The sequence below is a fragment of the Apis cerana genome, linkage group LG4, assembly GCF_029169275.1.
Source record: "Apis cerana isolate GH-2021 linkage group LG4, AcerK_1.0, whole genome shotgun sequence".
NCBI lineage: Eukaryota > Metazoa > Arthropoda > Insecta > Hymenoptera > Apidae > Apis > Apis cerana.
Window position 1 is genome coordinate 5,199,961 of NC_083855.1, and position 22,762 is coordinate 5,222,722.

General features: G+C 27.0%; 5 protein-coding genes across 20 annotated transcripts in view; 3 read left to right on the forward strand and 2 right to left on the reverse strand.

Moving 5' to 3' along the window:
* The window catches only part of LOC108000035 (microtubule-associated protein Jupiter), a 70,771-nt gene extending 67,185 nt beyond the window's left edge, over positions 1-3,586 (forward strand). For 9 of the 11 annotated variants that reach the window (XM_062073739.1, XM_062073742.1, XM_062073744.1 and 6 more), the window contains one exon: positions 1,040-3,586. In XM_062073739.1, coding sequence (XP_061929723.1) covers positions 1,040-1,215 — 176 coding nt within the window. In that variant the 3' untranslated portion in view covers positions 1,216-3,586. The remainder of the gene's footprint in view (positions 1-1,039) is intronic. The other 2 variants (XR_009829491.1, XR_001766447.3) reach the window with 1 other exon arrangement.
* Positions 1,797-9,382, reverse strand: LOC108000027 (probable DNA mismatch repair protein Msh6). Its single transcript, XM_017060155.3, has 21 exons — positions 8,881-9,382; positions 8,426-8,599; positions 8,270-8,361; positions 8,120-8,188; positions 7,820-8,017; positions 7,583-7,717; positions 7,386-7,521; positions 7,031-7,311; positions 6,798-6,923; positions 6,643-6,724; positions 6,396-6,583; positions 6,226-6,320; positions 6,003-6,158; positions 5,756-5,913; positions 5,595-5,683; positions 5,238-5,528; positions 4,954-5,169; positions 4,700-4,879; positions 4,461-4,638; positions 4,232-4,383; positions 1,797-4,094 (listed from the first exon to the last, which is right to left on the reverse strand). The coding sequence occupies exons 1-21, from the start codon at positions 9,014-9,016 to the stop codon at positions 3,837-3,839; spliced, it is 3,390 nt and encodes a 1,129-aa protein (XP_016915644.1). The 5' UTR covers positions 9,017-9,382; the 3' UTR covers positions 1,797-3,836.
* LOC108000144 (mediator of RNA polymerase II transcription subunit 17) lies at positions 9,370-12,237 on the forward strand. Its single transcript, XM_017060343.3, has 8 exons — positions 9,370-9,479; positions 9,662-9,841; positions 9,927-10,243; positions 10,322-10,531; positions 10,632-10,837; positions 10,912-11,484; positions 11,584-11,732; positions 11,803-12,237. The coding sequence occupies exons 1-8, from the start codon at positions 9,391-9,393 to the stop codon at positions 12,011-12,013; spliced, it is 1,935 nt and encodes a 644-aa protein (XP_016915832.1). The 5' UTR covers positions 9,370-9,390; the 3' UTR covers positions 12,014-12,237.
* A 92-nt stretch (positions 12,238-12,329) lies between these two features.
* Positions 12,330-14,504, reverse strand: LOC108000149 (gamma-secretase subunit Aph-1). The gene is made up of 2 exons (XM_017060355.3): positions 13,726-14,504; positions 12,330-13,637 (listed from the first exon to the last, which is right to left on the reverse strand). The coding sequence occupies exons 1-2, from the start codon at positions 13,956-13,958 to the stop codon at positions 13,154-13,156; spliced, it is 717 nt and encodes a 238-aa protein (XP_016915844.1). The 5' UTR covers positions 13,959-14,504; the 3' UTR covers positions 12,330-13,153.
* A 60-nt stretch (positions 14,505-14,564) lies between these two features.
* Positions 14,565-22,732, forward strand: LOC107993317 (DDB1- and CUL4-associated factor 6). 6 transcript variants are annotated; one of them, XM_062073676.1, is made up of 16 exons: positions 14,568-15,028; positions 15,297-15,451; positions 16,546-16,663; positions 16,735-17,049; positions 17,140-17,300; positions 17,373-17,544; positions 17,624-17,872; positions 17,954-18,332; positions 18,418-18,527; positions 18,601-18,675; positions 18,746-18,803; positions 18,890-19,027; positions 19,488-19,749; positions 19,835-19,940; positions 20,803-20,830; positions 21,510-22,732. In XM_062073676.1, the coding sequence occupies exons 1-16, from the start codon at positions 14,938-14,940 to the stop codon at positions 21,595-21,597; spliced, it is 2,505 nt and encodes an 834-aa protein (XP_061929660.1). In that variant the 5' UTR covers positions 14,568-14,937; the 3' UTR covers positions 21,598-22,732. The 6 variants fall into 6 exon arrangements, with proteins under 6 accessions (XP_061929665.1, XP_061929660.1, XP_061929662.1 ...); XM_062073678.1 differs by having other exon boundaries at positions 20,803-20,820; XM_062073677.1 differs by having other exon boundaries at positions 19,497-19,749.
* The last annotated feature ends 30 nt before the right edge of the window (positions 22,733-22,762 follow it).

Consider the following 22,762-nt stretch of genomic DNA (forward strand, 5'->3'; position numbering starts at 1 on the left):
TGTAAGTTCTTCAGAGTAGATCTCACGAATATTTTATATCTGTGATCGTTCTTTATCAATGCATCGAATCCGATTGGTTGTTCTTTACGTTTTACGCTTAATTGCCTGTTAAATAAATTACCTGTGTGTCCCTGTCCCCCTTTCACGGGTGTGCACGGGAGATATAGAGAAAAAATCGCGAAGGGAGAGTGCCAGCATGTGGATTTCGCGTGAAATTTCGATTTCCCTATCGATGTTATATCGCCACAATGGATATCAGGTGTATAAAAAAACACAATTATATATCACTATAATCTGGTCAATATTTTTTTTTCTTTTGTTTTGTTTGTTTAAATATAACACAATAATTTTTTATACTCCTGATATAAAATTATTGCATGTAACCAATTTAAAATCAATTTTATTACAACAAATAGAGAAATCATAGCAACGAGAAAAAGTGACAAAACCTAAAATTTTAATGCTGTAGATATTTATAGTTCAAAATAATTAAGATATTCAAATGTAAAGTGATTTTTTATAAGAACATTTTGATGTTTCGAAATCATACAAAAATAAATAGTATAGAACAAAAAAGAACATTTTCCTGAATTTTTTCATTCAAAAGTTATAGAAGAGAATAATGAAGATAATATTTTGGAGAAACAATCAACTTTCAATGAGTTTCAATGGTACTGCATAGAATTTTTTACAAAAAAAACCTATTTACATTTGAAAATCTCTATTTTAATCACAAGAATTAAATTTCAACCAAATTATATTTAATTATATTAAACCACAAAATCACCAAGTCTTCGTTATAATAGATCCATAGAAAAATAGTCCACAAATATTAGAGCAAGAACTTTCAATTAACCATTAAATAATATTACGCAATTCCTATATACACTTTCAGGGTTTATAAATTTCTCGATTTATTGGATTCGATTCGATTAATTCTAATCGAAACGAATAACCATCCAAAACCAAATAATAAAAATCGAATCCATACTTTATATCTTAGGACATTTATTGACAGATGAAAAAATATTCTTCACAGATGGTAACCCGGTAACCGGAATTGGTTATGGAGAATCACAAAACAATGGACCAGCTGTGCAAAATGGAACGACTAGCTCGAATTCCAGCGAGAAATCGAACGATACATCGCCAGCGGCAAAAGTTCCGGCACGCACACGCGTGCCACCTGGTGGATATTCATCCGGACTGTGGTAAAAATCTGTGGCCTCTTGGACAACCGCTAATCGGCATTTTCCTTTCGATTGGCGTAAACCCTTCCAGTATTGGTAAATTTGAAGAAAATCGGATCTTCATTAATATCACTTCAAGAATATTGCTGTGAATTGGTTGATCCCTTATTTCGATCAAGAAAAGGAAGGAAAACTGATTGTACGAATTCTTTCGAATGATGAATTGTATTCTTCTGATTTATATTATTCATATGTGACGATAGATGTGTCATGTTGATTTTTGTAGTTAGATTCATTTCAATATTAATTATGGTTCGTGATTTATATCATTCGTTTGAAGTACGAATGAGTTTTTATATTACGTAGATTGAAAAGAAGTGAAAATTTAAAGATTATATGGTATAAATACGAGTTATTCAGGTTTGTATTGTATTCTAAATTTATATTACAAAAATCGTATCTTATTTGGATTTATAAGTTACATTCGTTATTTTCACTTTTTTATATTCGACTATTTTTTGTTTTATGTTCTAGATTTTCCTCTCTGACTTATCATTGAGGTTAGTTAATAATGTTCGTCTTTTATTTATTTATTTTTCTTTCGCGTTCTTTTTATTGATCTTTCTGTTCAATTGAAAGAAATCGATTTTTACGATGACTAAATAATATTTTTCGTTAAGTTAGATATTGCACTGGAAGGGTTAATGCAAGAAGATAGAGAAAGTAAACTGAAAAGAGCAAACTGTCATCTTTGTGACAATTCTTAGGTCCTAATTGCCGAAGCGAGTAGAATAGTTGTTCGGTTTTCATTATAAAAAAAAGAAAAAAAAGGAGAAAAATGAAAATAAATACATCATTCCTTTTCTCTTCTGCAAATCCCCATTTTCGCGATTTTTTGTAAACGCATAATTTTATTCAGGGGAAAATAAATTGTTCATTTTTTGAATCATGAAAGATAAAAAAAATTTTTGAAGAAGGATGTAAGATAGTTTTTCTCGAATATATCTTGTTTTCGAGAGAATTTTTGCCTCTCTACCCCTTTCCAATGTCCGGCCGTTCTCTTTTGAACCGCACCTTTCTATGATATTCCAGAGATCGTGTTATTCTAAGGTATCGATATTCTTTGAACCGTTAATCCTATGTTGATAAGAGAATAACGAGAACAGAGAGAGAAAGAAACAGAAAGAGAATGAAAGAGGAAAAAAGTATGGAACTATATTATAAAAGGAGAGAGAAAGACACAAAAGACGAATAAAAATGATTTTTTTCTTTCTTTTTTTTCACAATGGAGTTTTTCGAAATATAAAAATTGTGAAGGATGTAGAAAGGGAAAGAAAAAATAGATCGATTGAAAAATGAATCCTGCCAAATTTTGAAAGGTAAAAAATTAGAAGTGTGTCATGAAAATCATGTTTTAAATTGATAGACTGTTGTCGATTGATTTTTTCTTCGGATAAATAAATCAAATCGTAACTTATTTGATGATGAATAGCAAAAAATTAATGAAGAGAAAAAAAAGATACGAACGTCCAGAATGAAATAGAGAGATAGACCGATTAACTTGAATATAATAAGGAATAATTATAAAATTAGAAAACGTTCGATAAACCTCGGAATTGTATATTAGAAGTAGGCATGTGTTATTTGAAAGAAGAAAAAAAAAGTAATAACAACAACAACAACAATAATAATATTATTAATAATAATAATAATAATAATATTAATATTAATAATGATAATAAAAATACATCATATATAACCCATTAAAAAAATATGGTCAAGTGCTTTCTTAATTTTTGTGCCTTTTTAATAATCATATCTAGTTTTTTTTTCTGCATGAACGCCATTTGTATAATTTCATAGAGAGCACAGTTCCTTTTTTTCTATCGATTGTTTTAAGTTTTTTCATTCATTCGGTAAAAAAAAAAGGAAAAAACAGAAAAATGACTTTCAGGCATCGAAGAGTAATAATCATGAAAATAATATTAGTAGCAAATTTAGTATTTACGCAAATAATCATCCTTAATCGATCAATATACATAAAGGATTAGGTTTAATTCTATTTATCGCTGTAATACTTACTCTTTTTGAAACAAAGATTCAACATAATTCTATCAGACGAAATAATCAATAATCATTTTTTATAGTTGTTCGCTATTTGCTTCTTTGTTATTTCACAATAATGTAAGGAATTGTATTTATTATTTCATAGTAAGATTCGTGCACACGATTTCTCTTACATTCGAAATAAAAAAAAAAAAGAAAAAGAGAAGAAATATTTCTTCATCATTTTGGTGTGAGTAAAAAATTATATTGTTTGTATTGCATCATATTCTCGTCTCATAAGTAGCTCTTTTGTACTCTGGCATTAATTAATAAAATTTTGTAAGCAATAATTGTTTTCTTTTTTTATTCATTGTCCCATTCACGTCATAAAAGTAAAACTAAGTTTGCATTTATAGAACCTTTTATTATCAAAATATATGATAATATCAAATAAAAAAAATGGTAAGCTATAAAAAACTATAATAAATATACATTACTACATAAAAAATATAATACTGTAAGGTAACTGAAGTTAATAATTAAACATACTGATAAATATTATTATTAATATAATAATATCTATTCATTTTTCATAGTTTTTCACATTGCAGCAATTAGATCCCTTATAGTTGAACCATTCGCTTTACATAAAATAGTAAAGAAGTGTTTTCGATTTGTTTCTTGTTCGAGTTTCTTTGAAATCTCATGTGCTCTACTTGTAATTATAGCTGGAACACCACCTAATCGGGCAGCGTTGAAACCATATGATTTCGGACAAGCTCCTTCACTGAGTTTGTATAAAAATGTTACTGTTTCTTGAGATACTTTATCTTGTTCCTCATTTTCAACCATGCATGCCTATAAAAAGCAAGATAAATATTTATAAAACTAAAAAATGGAATAAAAAAATTTTTAGAATTTTAAGCAATACTTCAAAGAAGTTAAAAAAAAAAGACAATCAAAAAGAAAAATATATAAGAATTTTTTTCATATACCATATGAGCTAATGTAATTTTCTTATTATTTTTATAATCTTCTACCAAAGAATGATAATGCGTCGAAAATAAAGTACGACAATTTAATTTTGTAAGTGCATTTACAACTGCAGCAGCAATTGCCGTACCATCATACGTTGATGTACCACGTCCTATTAATATTAAATTAAATTAAATTATTTTTTTAATTAATACAATAATTTCATAATAACTTTAATTAAATTTGTACCTAATTCATCGAGTAATACGAGAGAATATGGTGTAGCATGTTGTAATATTGCAGAAGTTTCGCTTAATTCTACTAAAAATGTACTCTGACCAGCTAAAATATCATCATTTGCTCCCAATCTCGTGAAAATACGATCTACTAATGTTAAACGACAGGAACTTGCAGGAACATAACTTCCCTATAAAATACAATAATTAGTTTTCTGTAGTTTACAAATATTATATATTATTAAAACATACAATTTGTGCCATTATAGTGAGAAGCGCAACCTGACGCATCAATGTTGATTTACCGCCCATATTTGGTCCAGTGAGAATCATAAAAGGAGCGAAATTCTCAGTTGCTAATAAAGTATCATTTGGTATAAATGTATCTGAAATAATACATGGATGTCGTCCATCTCGAATATCAATAAATATCTACAAAAGAAAATATTTCTTAACAATTTCTAATATTTTATAATAATTAAATTAATGAAATATGTTAAATTTACCTTTTCATTTGTACCATCATTAATTTCCGGTACACACATATCACCACTGAAAGCATATTCTGTTAAAGAAATAAGAACATCTAGAACAGACAATTTATAAACTGCCATACTCCACATATCATATTTTTCGCTAAATTGTGCAAATATTCTTCTATTTAAATCCTTCAATACTTTATCTCTATGTTCTTCAGCATTTATTTGTCGACTTAAAAGTTCCTGAAAAAAATATTTTAATCATTTTATTTTACTTGAAAATGTTATATCATTTAAAAAAAAAATTAAACCTTTGACTCTGCAGTGTAATAACGTTTGTATCCTTTTCTTTGTGATTGAAGTTCAAATCCAGCACCAACTTTTTTCGTTTGAGAATCTGGAATCTCGATCTGATAACGCTTTTTATCTGAACCGTGAAACGTGATTTTCACGCCAAAGTGTTTTTTTTGCTTTTCAAGATATTGTTCTGAATCTTTCTTTATTTCCTCAAGTTCCATTAAAACGGAATCATATTCAGAATCGACTCCTTTCTTTGGAACAATACAGCCTACTTTTTTGGCTTCTTCATGGTCGAATGCAGTCTAAAACATATATTGCATGCTTGTATTTCAATTAATGGCTAATAATACATATAAAATATTAATTACCTTAAAATAATCTAAAGATTCTCTTAATGAAGGAAATTCACCATCCGGTTCCACTTTAGTACATTTGCTTATTAAAGTGCTACAGAAATCTAGAAAATAAATATAAATATAATACGTATAACGATTTTAATTAACTATTGCATATAACATAGTATAATTACCTTCAAACAAAGCAATTATTTTTAAGACATCTTCAAAACCATTCAAAGTGGTAATAAAATCTATAATTCTTTTCTTTGAATACGTTTGCCCCTCAAACATGATAGCTCTGCCATCAGGATGATTATTTTGTTTTGCTGGATTTCCTTGAGCATGAATCCTAATATTATAAAATTGTGTATATAAAATATTTACTCTTATAAATGCAAATATTTTTAATGATCTTCAATTGTTAATAATATAACTCACTTGCTCAATAATCTTTCAAGATCAGGAAGCCCTGCTAATATACTACGAGTAGTTTGTACTGCTTCTGAATGATCTATTAATTCTTGTATAGCTTCTTGACGTTCAATTATAACATCTTTTCGGCAAGATGGTCTACAAATCCATTCTCGCAACAATCTACGATTAAATATTCTATTAGATTTATATAATATATAAAATATTTATATATTTATTTTAAATATACCTTTTTCCAAATGCGGTACAACAACGATCTAGCGTTTTTATAAGAGAACCTTCCCCGAAAATTCTCAAATTATTAATCGTGATAGCATCTAAAACCTAATGGTAATAAATTATTACATTAATAAATTAAATGTTTAATGTTATATGTAATTAAATGAAATTCATAGTTACCATATTATTTGCAAATTTGGAAGCTTCAAATGTTTTATTTGAAAAATCTGGAGGAACATATGTTTTAAAACGTCCTTGTGCCAATAATTGTTGTTCAAGTAGATATTCTTTGAGTAAATATATACATCCACCTAAAGCATGTACTGCTAATTCTTTATCTTCAGCAGGAGTTAAACCTAAACTATCACCTAAAAAAATAAAAATATCAGAAAAACTTTTATTAAAAAATTATATTAAAAATATTTACTTTTACTAAGATATGATTGTAAGCCTGTAGGCCATTGAAACTCGGAATTTGATTTTTTAAAATAATCTCCTTCATGAAGATTCTGTAAATTAAAAAAGACTTTTTAAATAAGATTTTAAATAAAATTTTAAATAGTATAAATATGCTAAACTTACTTTTAATGTAGTTGAAGATGACCAAAATTGAGATTCGCGTAAAAGTGATTCTTTAATACACGCTGCTAAATTATTGTTAAAAATTTGTAACGTTTTTTGAGACAAATTACCACGTTCATAAACAACCTAAAGAATAAAATAATAGATAGAAATAAATATTTAATAAATAATAAAATATTAATTTAAATAATAAATTTATTTATTTGATTTTAATTATGAAAACAAATACTTACATGAACTGGAGGATAATGAGCGAGTAAAGTTAATAATCTAGAATTACATCGATCATCTTCAAATTGACCAAGATAGAAATCTCCTATTGTAGTATCTAAGAAACAGACTCCATAATGAGATATGTTAGAACCAGATGGGCATTTTTCAATCACTGATAATAAATAATTAGAATTCGGTGTAGATGGTTCTATATCTTGTGGAGTGTACACTCTTGTACCTTTAGAAGTTATTTGACAAATTTCTCTTTTAACTACTTTATCAAATTTTGTTGGTCTAATCACTAAAAACAATATGTATAATTGAATTAAAATTAATAATTATAAATTATATAAAATATATTTTATGATATCATACTATTGCTAACTCGTTGTGCCATCATATCTGGATTCTCGGTTTGTTCTACTCTTGCCACTTTGTATCCTCTTTCTATGAGACTCGCTGAAAAACGGCCATATCCAATTTCAGGAAATCCCGAATGTGCAAATTCTCCCTAAAAAATTATAAATAATTAATTTTTTTAAAATTTAAAACTCTCAAAATAAAGAACTTACTCTCATATAGGTAAGATGAAGTTCATTAACACCTATTACAGCATCCATATGATATAATTCATAAAATTTTCCTAGTTTAAAGAAAAGAACACAATCAAAGTGTTTACTTTTCAATTCCCACCATTGTCTCATAGCCTGAAAAAAATCATAAAAAACGTTAAATAAAATAATAAATAATAGAAAATAAATAACAATTAAATAATAATAAAATGAATAATATTTAATTTCATATCTTACTGGAGTTTGTTGATTCAAAAAATCCAAAGGAACATATAGAGTTTTAGGATCATAATTTGAATCATTTGGTGATTTTTTATTAATATCTCGTATTTTATTTGGTTGAAGAAAATCATACTTTAAATGTGGCCAAGAATCTATAACATTATTTGAACCTTGGGATTGATTTTGTTGTTGAAGTTTTGATTCTTTTTTATCCTAATTAAGATTTAATAGATTTATTAGATTGATTTATTAAATTTATTAGATAATAAATATTTAATAATAATAAAATAAAATAATTTATAATTGTAAACTCACTTCTTTGAAATTTTTTTTTGCACCTTTTTGCGATTTTTTTCCAATAGAATTAACAAGTTTCCGTTTCTTCTAAAATACAATTAATATTCAGTTATATGAAATTTAAAAAAAATATGAAAATTTTTTATTCTTCTATAATTAATCCTTTACCTCTGGACTTTCTTCTTCACTTGCGGTTGGTGGTTCACTTTCACTAACTCCTTCAGATACTGAATCAGATTCTTCTGATTCATCATCTAGGTCTAAAATATAATAATAATAATTTATTTTTGAAAAAAATAAGATATGTTCTAACCAAACACAAACCAGGCTTAAATTCATCTCCAGAATCTTCTCCAGATTCTTCATCAGGAATAATTAATCTTCGCTTTTTTGTTTGAATTGGTTCACTTTTTTCCTTTTCTTCTTCTTCATCATCTTTGTATATTCTTTTTCTATCTTCAAGATTTTTATTTTCTTTGCCTTTACTTGGAGTTTTAACTACATATAATATGAAAAATTACATTACTTATGTAACAAAATAGAATAACAAATATTTTATATAACATTTACTGTACTAAAATAAATATAAAATTTTAATCAATATTATTATTTATTTATATGTTTTTTCGAAACTTTATAAAATATAATTTTCTATAAAAACTTTTATTTTAATTTCATGATATATATAAAATACATGCGGCCCAAAATATGTATTTTATCGCATGTTACATTGTTATATTAAATAAATTATTTATACATAAATTGTTCTCATAATATACCTTTGTTCAATTGTCCCCTTGCTCTTTTCGGTGTTGTAGGTTTTTCATCAGATATCTGTTTATTATTTGATTGTTTAGGTGTTTTAGGAGTTTTAGGCGATGTAAAATAATTATATAATGTATTCACTTTCGACATATTGTTATAATATTTATATATATGATACTTATTGCAAATTCCTTACTTTACTTTCTCAAATTACATGCCGTTCACGCAAATACAGATTAAAATCCCGGCAAAATTTTAGCTTTCCTAAACTCATTAAATTATTAGTCTACGTTCTTAAATATTAAAATTATTTAAAAAATTCAAAATCTTGTTTTAAAAATATTTTAAATAAAACATATGCACTTTTTAAATAATTTTGCATAGATATATCTTGAAAAATGATATAGTATTCCAATATTAGATTTGGATTTATTTAAATTAAAATTTAGTTCTAATTTCTTTATAGAAATTTTTATCTATCACTTAATTTCTTATAGTGGTAACTCTGCCTTAAGAAAACAATAATGGCGTATTCAGTGAATATTTCGGTAGAAGCACCGATCGAGAATCAAATTCAGGAAATCACTTATGATGGTCAAGAAATTTACCAAGCGTATGTAGTTTATTCTTTTAATGTTTAATAAAATAAAATAAAAAGTTAACTATGAATGTATATAAAATAACAAATAAATTTATTATATGTTCCTAACCTAAATTAAAAAAATATTTTATTTATATTTTAAAATTTAACATATAAATTAAAATAATTAACCACAATAATTTATAATTTTTTAGACCCCTTACATTGTCCGAAAACTTGGCAAAAATCGCGCAAAAAATCGATTTCAGTAAAACTAATGGTGAAGATGTTAAAAAGGAATTAGAAAGTGGAGAAAAAAGTGAAGAAGACACAAAAGACTCTGCTTCTTTTCAGTCATCTTTATGGCCATGGGACAGTGTTAGAAATAAATTAAGGTTGTATATTATTAAATATTTTTTAAATATAGTTTTATTAAAGTAAAAAATCCTTATTTATATTTATATTTAATTATGTTTACAGGAATGCATTGACAGAAGTATGTGTGCTAGCAGATGTTCTTGCAATAGCAAAAGAGAAACATTATATGGTTCTTGATCCAGTACCACAAGAACCAACAGAAGTAAAGCCTATGATACAAGTATATGCTAGAAAAAAAGCATTAGCTGGAGCTGCATCTGTTATTATGATGGGTGCTGATAGATTAAAAAATTGTCAAAATGAATTAGCTAGAAATAGATCAACTCCAGATTTTCATATTGAATTATTAAGATTAAGACAAAATTGGCGTTTGAAAAAAGTTTCTAATTCAATCATTGGTGATCTTAGTTATAGAACAGGTTTATAATTATTCTTTATATAATTAAATAAATATTTAAAATTATATAATTTAACATTAATATTATAAAACATTACAGCTGGATCTAAATTCCCTCAGACAGGTATGTTTGAAGTTACGAAAGCAGAAGAAGAAGAAAAAAATAGTACAAGTCCTCCTGCATCTCCAAATGCTAGTAATAATACATCTGGTCAGACTCATCCTCCAAATTCTAAAGCATCTGCATTGAGAGTTACTATTCCAAGTGAATTACAGGGTGTTGCTTATATAGAAGTATTATGTCAAAAAGGTAAAAGTGTATATATATATATATATATATATTGATGATAGAAATCTTATTTTTAAAATTTTTTATTTAATATATAATTTTTGTTTAATTTTTTTTGTAGATCAAGAGGATTTATGTAGTGCAAATATTAGTTTACTTAATAATAGTGCACATAGTTCTAATGCAGATATGCACTGGCAACAAAAATTGGAAGCTGCACAAAATGTTTTATTTTGTAAAGAATTGTTCAGTCAATTAGCAAGAGAAGCTGTACATTTACGCGCGCCTATACCTCATATGGTTGTTGGCAATCAAATCATGGCAACAGTAATTTCTTTCTTGTTATTAACTGTTATATATACTTATTTATCATGCATTATATATAAAGACTTATAATTTAGGTGTTGCCTGGAATTCAGTTAATTATAGGACTTTGTCATAGTACGGGAAATGATAAAAAACCAACTGCTCCTCCGCCTCACAAAAGCGAACATGATCACGTATTAGAACATTCTTTACATCAACTTTTACGTGAAGTTCATCACAAAAATACTCATCATCCATTTCCACATCCTTCTTCTGGACCTCTTGGACCCAGTAAAAGAAGATGTTTAGCTGGTCCAACAGCTGCCGATCGATACGAACTTTTAGAAATGACGAAAAGTCAAACTCTTTTAGAACAAATTATCCAACAGGCTCAACATTATTTTATGCGATTACGCACCGAATATGTGTTAGATACAATAGCAAAAGAAGTGAAAGATCCTTTGATTGTATCTCATTGGAATGCATTGAATTCTCCTACACAATCTTGTGTAAAAATTAATATTTTAACACATGGATATGATACTGTATATCGAACATCGCTTGTTGTTCATATAGGAGAAAAATCTCTCAAATGTGTGTGCAGAGATGGTAGAGTAATGCATATGAGTTATGAACCTCAAGAATTACGTGATTTAATATTTTGTCAGGTAATTATATATATATATATATATATATATATATATTTTTATACTTTATATTTTTATTTTTATTGAATATATTTATAATTATTTGTTATATTATTACAGATTTATCAGCATCAAATAACAGCAGTACAAGCATTAGCAAAATGTATGGGTTGGCAGTTTTTAGCTAATAGTTCACACCTTGGTTTAGGTGCAGTTGAACCTCTAGGAAATGCTAGTAGTTGTATTTTAGCTTCACCAATAGGCGATAGGTATTTATTGATTTTTCTTTTTTTTAAACAAGATGCGTATTTTTATTTAAAACAATTATTGCGATTTTAGAATGATAGCTGTTAGATGTGAACCACAAACAGGAGTACAAGTTGCAATAGCTCATTCTCCCAGAAAAGATTTTTTTCCTGGGCAATTAGTAAGAGAAAGAAAATGGGAAAATTTAGGTGGCTCTTTCAAAGAAGTTCGGTGGGATAAAATGGAAGGAAAGAATTTTTTAAACAAAATGGAATTACTTATGGCTTCCTTAACAAGTTCCTAGATGTTATCAATGACTGACTAGGAATTTAATTATTCCACAGGGTGAAAACATGATTAAAAATCCAAATTTTATCTTGCGTTTAATATATATCTTTTTTATTGTATAATTAAATGATGAATGAATTTGTTCGAGTAATATCTCGTGACTGTGATTCATTTTATTTTGTAATTTTTTCTTTTCTCAATGAAAAAATGATTAAAACGTTCATACTTTTCGAAAGTGAATTTGTTGTTTTCTTTTCATACCCTAAACGTATTACATTATTTCATCCTGTGGTATTTATTATTCAAAATAAGGATTATATAATTAAATATACTTTTAGTTATACAAAAATGATTTTTATTTAAATGACATACGAAATGTAATATGAAGAGTAATAAATCGTGAAATGGTAAGTGAAACACAATGCCAAATATACAGATGTATATTAAACACCTAAATTACAATTGTTAATGACTCTTATATACATACAAAAACTACTGAACAATTCCTTACGTATTATCGTTATTTTCATAACTTTTTGAAATAGTTTGTTTTTAGATGTAAGGCGTGAATTAATACACAAATTTACTCTCTGTTTGATAGAACATATACATTATATATGTATACATACATTCTTACATATGTACATTCACACTCATTTTAGACTTTATTTTTTGTTTTCATAATATTTTGGATCGAAACATTATCGCGTTTTGATTATATAATTGTTTCGATGGGTTAAGGGACGGACTAGCAGCTTGACCAAATAATTCTGTGCTAGAACGTATTATCATTTAGTATAACTTTTTGCAAAAAATTTTTACATTTGCAGTAAAGTATTACATATGAAGAATAAATAATACTGACACTCTTAATAGATTTTCCTACTTATTTTGGTCAAGTGTAGAAGTTTAGTGAATTTAATGATTTAGACTTATATGAATATATTCCTGATCATTATAAGCTTGTTTAATATCAAAGAATAAGATATGGTCTGTTAATTTAACATCATATCTTTTTACACATAGTGTATATTAGAGCAATGAACAATCTCTTTGTGGTCTAATACCTAAAGGAAAGAACTTTGTCATTTTCTAATGTTCATTTAAATCAAACACAACTATTTATATTTTAATCTTCTTATAAAAATTCCTCCTTTTACTGTCTTGAAAAACATTGAACTATACTTTGAGGTCTGCCACCTGCAACTTTGAATGCAAGTGCAGTTGTTATCATCAAAATGACATAGGCAGATAAAGTAGTAGCTACATAAGCTTCTTTTACATTTAACAAGGTCATACATGACACAAACAAGTGTGAGCCAACAACCCAAATAACTTGTCCCCAATTTTTTCTATCCAGAGCAGAAAAAAATACAACACCCCAAAATGTATGCAGCAAGATAAAGCAAAGAGTTGTGGCTGCTGATATTACAAAAAAGTACTCTGTGCCTTGTCGAAGTCCCATTGTTCCAGGTCCAACAGCATCTGCTAAGACATTGACTAGTGCAAAAACACCACTCATAAAACCAAAACCTAAACCACATACATATGCAAATACATGTCTACTATCTGCCACATGTGTTGTTGTTACTTTATCTAACCCTCTTTCAGCTTTTCTTAGTACCCAGTATAAGAGATACCTGTATAAAAATGACAAAAAATCGAAAAATATAATTTTAGATAATTAAAATAAAAAATATAAATATCATAACTTAAGATTTTAATTACCTGAATGCCTCTTGAAATAATACAGAAAATACAAGTCCAAATGCAAGATGATTTTGTAATGGCACTACAGCATACCAGAGTATAGATGACAACAATAAAGAAATTAACCAAAAAAAGGCACTGGCTATTAGTATAATAATTCTAATAGGTTCAGCTGCGACAGTAAATGTAAACATAGCTAATGGTGGACCAAAAGCCAAAAAGGCACAACCAAAAAAATCCATAACTGTCATTTTAACTGCGATTAATGCCAAATCACTTTATGTTTTAGTATCAGCTAATCGGAATTCTTTAAAATGCTAAATAGTCATAACCTTATATAGCCTTCGCACGGCTTGGTTAATATTTTTTGAAGAGCACATTTATTTCTTCTCCACTGCTTATAGAAAATGTGATAATAATGGAAATGGACACAAATGAATCACGGTAATGATGAAATCATTTGGCACACGCTTCGCAGAATCTTTCTGAAAAAATGTAAACTTTTCGATAAAGAATTTCGATATATCGATAGTCTCTTTAATATTCGAGATTCATGTAAGATTATTTTGCTGAACATTCATGAAATATTTTGATAAGATTCGTTTAATGAGAATTAGCTTAATTAGATTTTATCATAAATTTTTTGAGCATATATATATATATATATATATATATATAATTAAAACTTATTGTTAAAAAATAAAAATATAAATAGAATTTAAATATAAAATTTAATTAAAAATATAAAGATTAGAAAATTTTATATTTTATATTTTAATAAAGAATATTTTGTTTTTCTTTTTTAATCTATCGTAAAAATCATAAAAGAAGGGTTCTCTAAATCTATGCTACGTCATTGTCGACATCGATTATACCTCCTATGAAATGATCGAGTTCTCGCGCACTTTCTTCTCGACATTGTGTGTGTATATTCGCTCAGCTGTTCTGGTTAGAAGCAATCGCGGTTCATCTGATTGCACAAATTTTCGAAGCTTTGGAGTTTATTTTTAGTACCAGTGCCATGTCGTCTTGGTATGATCCTCGTGGATTTTTGCTGCGTAAGAGCATGTTACTAGCTCTTTGATTTGGTCTATACAAAAAAAGATTTTTTTGGTGATTGACAAATTTGTTCGTCACTCACCATAGATATCAAAAATTTGACATTAATTTAGAATCGATGTACTCCGAAAATTGACGCTTAAATTTAACGATAACAGTTAAGAAATAATCATGAAAAAGACACGTTCAAATATATTTCGTGACATTTATTATCAGCCATACAATGATTATACGAGGATGAAGCTTTATTCCAGCAGTAAAGGTATTTCGTATTACATTGTAAAATTAAAATTTAATAACATATTGTAAAATATAATATAAAATAAACATTTATTTTTATTTTAATAATCATAATTAAAAAAAAATAATTATTAAAAATTATTAAAAACAAATTTGTAACAAATTATTATAGATTTTTTTTTATATAGAAACAATTTCATATGCAAAATTGAAGTAAATAAATTCAAATATATTTTTTATATATTTTAAAATTCTATTAAAATTAGTATTTATATATTCATATATTCTAGCAAGTCTTCAAATGATGCAGCGTATGGCATTATTGAAAAGATTAAAAGTTCATAATGGTTGTGTAAATTCTGTTTGCTGGAATGCTACTGGAGAATTGATATTATCTGGTAGTGATGATCAACATCTTGTCCTTACAAATGCTTATAATTATGAGGTATGTGTTTATTTTCATTAATCTCTATTTCTGCATTTAATTAAATTAGAATCTTATGTATCTATGTCAAGTTCATGGAAAATTATAATTTTTATTATTTATATATTTCAATTAAAATATTTAAAGTTTAAATATAATAAATGACAATTAATTTTTTTAAAAAAATATGTTTTTAATAACTTTTCAATAATATTTCAATAATAAAAATTTAAATTGTATATAATTATTATATTAAAATATTTTTATTTTATGATATATTTTATAATTTATATATATATATAATATATATATATTATTTTTATCTATATTCATATCTTGTAAAATTCCATGCCAAGGTTATTTATATTTTCATCCTTGACAAAATGATTTAAAAGATTTTTGTGTATATTCTTTGTTTGTGGTATTTTATTAATATTTATTTTGTATTTATATTTATTTATAATATTTATTTTTTGATTATAAATGGTTAATATTATTTATTAATAGAAAAAATATATATTATTATATTTCATTTTTATAATTTTATTGAATTATATTATTGAATTTTATAATTTTATTGAATTATATTATGTTTAGTTTAATAATATTATTAAATTATTATATATTGCTATAAATATATTTACAGAATATATTACAGAATAAAATTATTTTTAATATATCATATCAATATCTTTATAGAAATGTTTTTATCATCATTTACAAAGTTTGTATATTTATATTTTTTTTTACATAAGATTAAATGGTAGTAAGTTTGATTAAAAGGAAGTATATTGAAGAAAGTTTCATTGGCAATAATCTTTTTTCAAGGAAATATCATTAGATTTAATTCTAGTCAAGGTCTAACATTGACATAGATAGAAATGTAGTAGCTTTGCCAAATGAACAAAAACCCTTGTATGTAATACATGTATGCTAATTTTATCATCTAGTAATACTAGAACTATTAATTTAATTATTAATTTAATAAAAAGTTTTATATATAATTAATGTTATAAAAAAATAAATAAAAATTATTCTTAAATAAAAATATTCTTAATAAAAAAAAGTATTTTGTTAAAGAACCATCAATAATACTTTTGTTTTTCTTTTTACAGGTATTAACAGATTATAAAACCAGTCATAGAGCGAATATATTTAGTGCAAAGTTTCTGCCTAATAGTGGAGATCATCGGATAGTTTCTTGTAGTGGTGATGGTATTATTTTATATACAGGTGAAGATTTGATGTTTTTTCATTAAATATAACATGGTAAATGATTTATAATAATAAAATTTCCATTATAGATTTAATAAGAAGAACAAAAACATTTAATAATCAATTTAATTGTCATGTTGGTACTACATATGAAATAGCGACAATACCTGGCGAACCGCATAATTTTTTAAGTTGCGGAGAAGATGGAACTGTAAGATGGTTTGATCTTAGAATAAAGGATAAATGTAATGCTTCAAGATGTACAGAAGATGTATTAGTTTCGTGCGAGAGAGCTATAACTGCTCTCTCTGTAAATCTTGCTTCACCCCATCAAATAGCAATAGGATGTTCTGATAGTACAGTTAGAATACTTGATAGAAGAACACTTGGAACACCCGCTACTGGTAATTAAAATATTTAATTTAATTAGAAAATTTAAATTAGAAAATCTAATTAGAAAAACAAATTAAAAAAATATTATTAAATAATTTCAGGATGGACAGATACACCTGGAGCAGTAAAACCTTTATGTACTTTCACTGTTCCTGAGTTTGAAGGAAATTCTTATAGAATAACATCTTTAAATTATAGCCCTGATGGTCAAGATGTTCTTGTTAGTTATAGCAGTGATCATCTTTATTTGTTCAATGTGAAGGTACAAGATACATTTTCTTTTTAAAGAAATATGTATATTATATTCAGTTATAGAATCGATCGTTTTATTTAGGATCAAGCTAGTGTACAGTTAAAGAAAGATATCGCAGTTAGAAAAGGAGAAGGTAAGAAGCAAAGATTACGTTCGCCATTACCAGTACGTAGATTAAGACTTAGAGGAGATTGGTCTGATACTGGTCCTGATGCTCGACCTGAGTGTGAGGGAGGTCGACGTAGCGGTACAGGTACTTGAAAATTAAATATTTGCTATTTTTAACTTTATAAAACAAATACAATATATATGTTTATCTTTGCATGTTTCAGAAATTGCTCAAGCCAGACCTGTTCTTCAAACATCGTTAATGCAAAGAATGACGGATGTTCTTAGTAGAATGTTAAATGATCCAGCTACTAGAGCTGCATTATGTGGCGGTGGCGAAGATAGTTTGGAAGGTGTGATTGATCATCAAGATAATACTCAAAACAGCAACGAAAATGTTACAGAATCTAGTGAAGAAAGACGGGATAACGAGATTGAAAGAATGGAAAGAACTCAGATTCAATCTAATCAAGGTATTAATTATATTTTATTTAAAGTTTTCTGATTTTTATTATATTTTTGAAATGATAATCAACAATTTATTATTATTTCAGAGCATCAAATGGATAAATCTGAAAATCCAAGTACTAGTGGCATGCAAAATAATCCTGGAACAAGTCATTCCATGGAAACAAAAGAAAAAATATTATCTAATAATACTATGCCTTCAAATCAAACGATGAAGGAATGTTCGCCAGTCGAACTCAAATCAAATATTCCTATGGAAATTGAATCTAGTCTTGTAGAAACTCAAAAGTTTTCTACACAACCGTGTTCATCGCATACTTTGGATAAGACCAATGATATACCAGAAGATGATCAAAGTAGCAACGATGATTCGCCTTGTAGCAGTATGGAAAATAAACAGGAAGGACATATGATGGAAAATCTTCAAGATAGATTGACGAAAATGAGAGTTGGGTTTCTTGAAAAGTATGATATCTAAGAAAGAATAATATAAATGAGTTAAATTGGTACTTCGATCGAATATTTCTATTCGTTTACGTTTTACTTATAGACACGGCAGCGAACCTGCTGTAAGTTTAACTTATACGGATAAAAGTTCAACAAGCGCAACGATATCTCTTGGTGTAGCTGATGAAATGATCCGTGATGGTTATCACGCTGGTACGTATATTATTATTTTTTAAACTATTTTATAATTATTTCGTCATTTTAATTTATTTTGAATATGAATTAGGACCATCTGGAACTAGTGGAACATTCTCAGGCAAAAATCATGACAAACATATACGATATAATGATATACAAGAAAGTAAGTAAATGCAGTGTAAACAGATATATCTTTTAGAACATCAGAATCACAGGTATTATCTTTTTGACAGAGACTGATGAGAGCGCTTTTAGTGATAGCGATGATGAAGATATACAATCTGAGGAAAGGTATATTGTAAATATTTTAAATTCTATAATTAGAATAAATAAATTAAAATATTCGAATAAAAAAATTATAAATTTTTATTATATAGATTAGAAAGTTCAGCTGAAACTGAAATGGAAGAGGCTATTGGAGATGTTCGAACACGACGAGAGTCCGTGACTTTCGATAAAACTAGTGTAACAGAACTTCGTGTGAAGCAGAAATATATGGGGCATCGTAATGCTAGGTATACTCATTTTCATTTTTGTAACTTTAATTTGGTGGTCGCCAACGATTAACGTAATTCACGCGTAATAAATGATGGAACCTTGAGAAGGCTGTATATTGCGAGAATGTATATGATTAAATATTGTGACTAAAAGATTAACATAAAATTTGTTGTAATCGAAATTTCTTTAATTGGTTAAATGTTGAATGATAATCAACAATGATGATATAATAAACAATATTAATGGAACTTTTTTAAAACACCAATTCTATTCGGCGAGTTTGGTTCCTTTACTTTCATGTATATAACGTTTTAACTTTTGTATTCAATGTGTTTGTACAATGATGTTTGATTTTCCTTCGGAAACCATAATTGTTGACTCGTTTTTAATTCCGAAAAAGCCTTCGAACGGTGTGGGTCATTTCTTATAAGGCCGCCATATCATCTCATCAGTTGGTCTTCCCCCGTTTGACTCTAGTTTCTTTAGGACTATGATCAAAGAAGCAAACTTTTGGGGCAACGATTTCGTCATGTCGGGTAGTGATTGTGGCCACGTCTTCATATGGGAAAAAGATACGGCCAGATTGTGTATGTTATTGGAAGCCGATCAACATGTCGTTAACTGTTTACAACCACATCCGTACCTGCCATTACTGGCCACAGCCGGTATTGATTATGATGTTAAGCTTTGGGCACCAATAAATGAAGAATCCAGTTTTGATGAAAAGTTTGCTGAAGATGTAAGTTTTCATTTTATTATTTATTATTAAATATTCAAGATAAAATATAAAAATATAATTTGTTAATATGCGTTTTTATTTATAGTTGAAAAAGAGGAATGCAGTCATGTTGGAAGAAACGAAAGACACAATGACTGTGCCGGCTGTTTTTATGATTAGAATGCTGGCATGTCTCAATCAGATACGCAGAGGTAGTGAAAATTTATAATACTTTTCAAGATCTTCCGATAGTACACTACATTAGTATGATCAACGTAATTAAGAATAATATACTGAAGAAATTCGGCCGCTTTTCCCCTTTAATGTGCAGGTATCGAAGTAAATAACGGTGTACAGAATTTTTCTGACTTCTTCCTTTTTTCACATTGTGAACTTGTCCATAGATTTTTTTTAAATTTCACCATTCACCTTATATTCATTATATATACCTTTCTCTTTTTTTTATATATTTTTTTTTAAGAAACTATAAAGATATTTGTAGAAAAATAACAGATATATACTTATACAAATTCTATACTGTATAGAATTTGAAAAAAAGAAAGAAAAAAAAAAAGAAAAAAATGAAAGAAGTAGTCAGAGGAGAACAAAAAGTACAAAATCATAGCTTATTATTTTTAAGTCTCAGAGGCTATTCAAATATAATGAAAAAAAAAAAAATATGAGATAAGAATCAATATAAGGAAAATGATAATATTAAAAATAAGAAAAAGTTTTGTAATTTTTTATGCACATAAAAAATTTTCATATGTATACAAGAGAGAGAGAGAGAGTGAGAGAGGCAAAAATTAATTAAATTGACATGTTCATGTGTTGTCACATAGGTATTTTACGATTGCAAATTATTGTAGCGATGAAAATAAAGTTTTTAATCAAAATACAAAATATTTTTAATATATACCAGGATATGTGTGTTTTCAATATCGAGTGTTTTTTCTTTCTCTCTTTTTTTATCGTTATAATTTAAATAAGTTTATCGCGAACGATAAATAATTAAATTCGTGTTTTTCTACTCTAGAATAAAATTTAAAACGGTATTAATTCTTTACATTGTAGCTAACGAACTAAATCACGGTATGGACAGGTATTTGACGTAATATGCATATAAATACATATATTTGTCTTTTCAATATTAGATTAATATTAGCAAGCACGTAACATGTATTGAACGAAATTATGCAACATGATTGATTTTCATTTCTTCATTCGTTAATCATCTAGATGATCTCATCTAAAATTTTATCATCAAACCAATCAACGATAATTTTTTTTGATTAAAAAATAAATAAATAAATAAATAAAAAAATAAAAAAGAAAACAAAAAAGAATCTATTTACAAAATATTATACTCTCTTGAATATTATATATGTTTAAATTTATTTAAACATATGTATCAAATTTTTTAATTTATTTTTTCCAAAACAAGATCAATTTTTCTTTCTAGAAATTTTAAGAAGTTTTTCTTTTTTACATTCTAATCTATCGTGCGGTACACTTTATTTTAAAAATACTATATAATAAAAAAAATAAGAAGTTTTTTTTTATATTTGATTATCACATACACATATATATATATATATATATATGTATTTTATATGTATGTATGTATATCTTTTCTTTTTCTTCACATGTGTAGAGAAACATTTGATAGCACGCCGTGTTTCAGTCATCCGTACGCGACAGCAAATAAAAGTAGTCTATCGTTAGATTACATTACACTGGTTAGAACAAGATATTACAGAATAATTCTGGTTCTTTTGTAGGACGCGGCCGGAACAGGAGGAGGAGCGGCGACGAGACCGGCGAATTACGAGGTGGTTAAGATGTTTCCGGCGATATTGTCGTCTGTGAAGATCCGGGATCTCAATTGAAGCAGTCCTTATCGCGATGTCGACTGATCAGATACTTCGAATTTGCCTTTGAAAAGAAAAAAGGAAAAAAAAAACGAAAAGAAGAAAAATCGAGAACAAAAAAACGAAGAAAAAAAAGTCCGTATATTTATGATGTATTATTGCAAAAATAATTCATTTAATTGTAAGGATATTTAATCTGATAAGCTTTGAGTATCATTATCGCAACGAGAGATAAGTTGATTTCTTTTCTGTACTACTTTTTTCTTCTATCGCTTCTTTTCTTATTCTGATTCTGTTTATACTTTGTGTTCAATGTATCCAAGTTTGTGCAAATTAATTGTTTCTGAAATTATTTGAATTTTTAGAGTTATCTAGTTTGGAGAAGAAGATACAAGATTAAATATTTTCGATATTTTATGGGAATTTTAATGTCAGGTTCGATTCCATAAAAGGAACCATATATACATGTTATTTAGGATGCAAGTAAGTGCACTTGTTGACTATTTATTATTAACTATTTATTACATGTTTCTTAATAATGTTATAGCTGTTATAGTTGAGTGACAATTGATCAGAAATGCACTTTATTCATCCCTTCTATCAAACGAGATTTAGAATGCACATAAGATGAATATAATATCAGGTTTCAATTAAGAATCTGAACCTTGACATTCTATAATTTCTTACCAAATTAAATAACTTTATATCTCCAAAATTTTAGAAACAATTACTATAAATACTCTTAAATTTAATCTTTCGTATATTCTTTTTATTGCTGTCTAATTTATGTGCAATTCAAAACTTTTAAGTGGGATCGTTTTTGTCTCATTTTTCTTTTCCGTGTGATGAAATAATGAAGCTTTATAAAAATTAACCAATTTTTTGAACAATAACTTATTGATAGACAGATATAGGTGGTCTGAGCTTTTAGAAGTTCGTTCGCTCAATTCAGATAAAATAGGAAAGTTTGATGCGACGTAGAAACAGTTGCTAAGAGATGCGAGCATTATTCTTCTAAAGTGCTCAAACTTGATTGAGGATTTATCAAGGATAAAACGTCGTTGTAGTTGGATACTACGATGTATCAATTCAAAGATTTATTTATAATAAAAATTCTGAAGAACGTAAAAATACATCTTCGTGTATTCCTCTATGCTCCATAT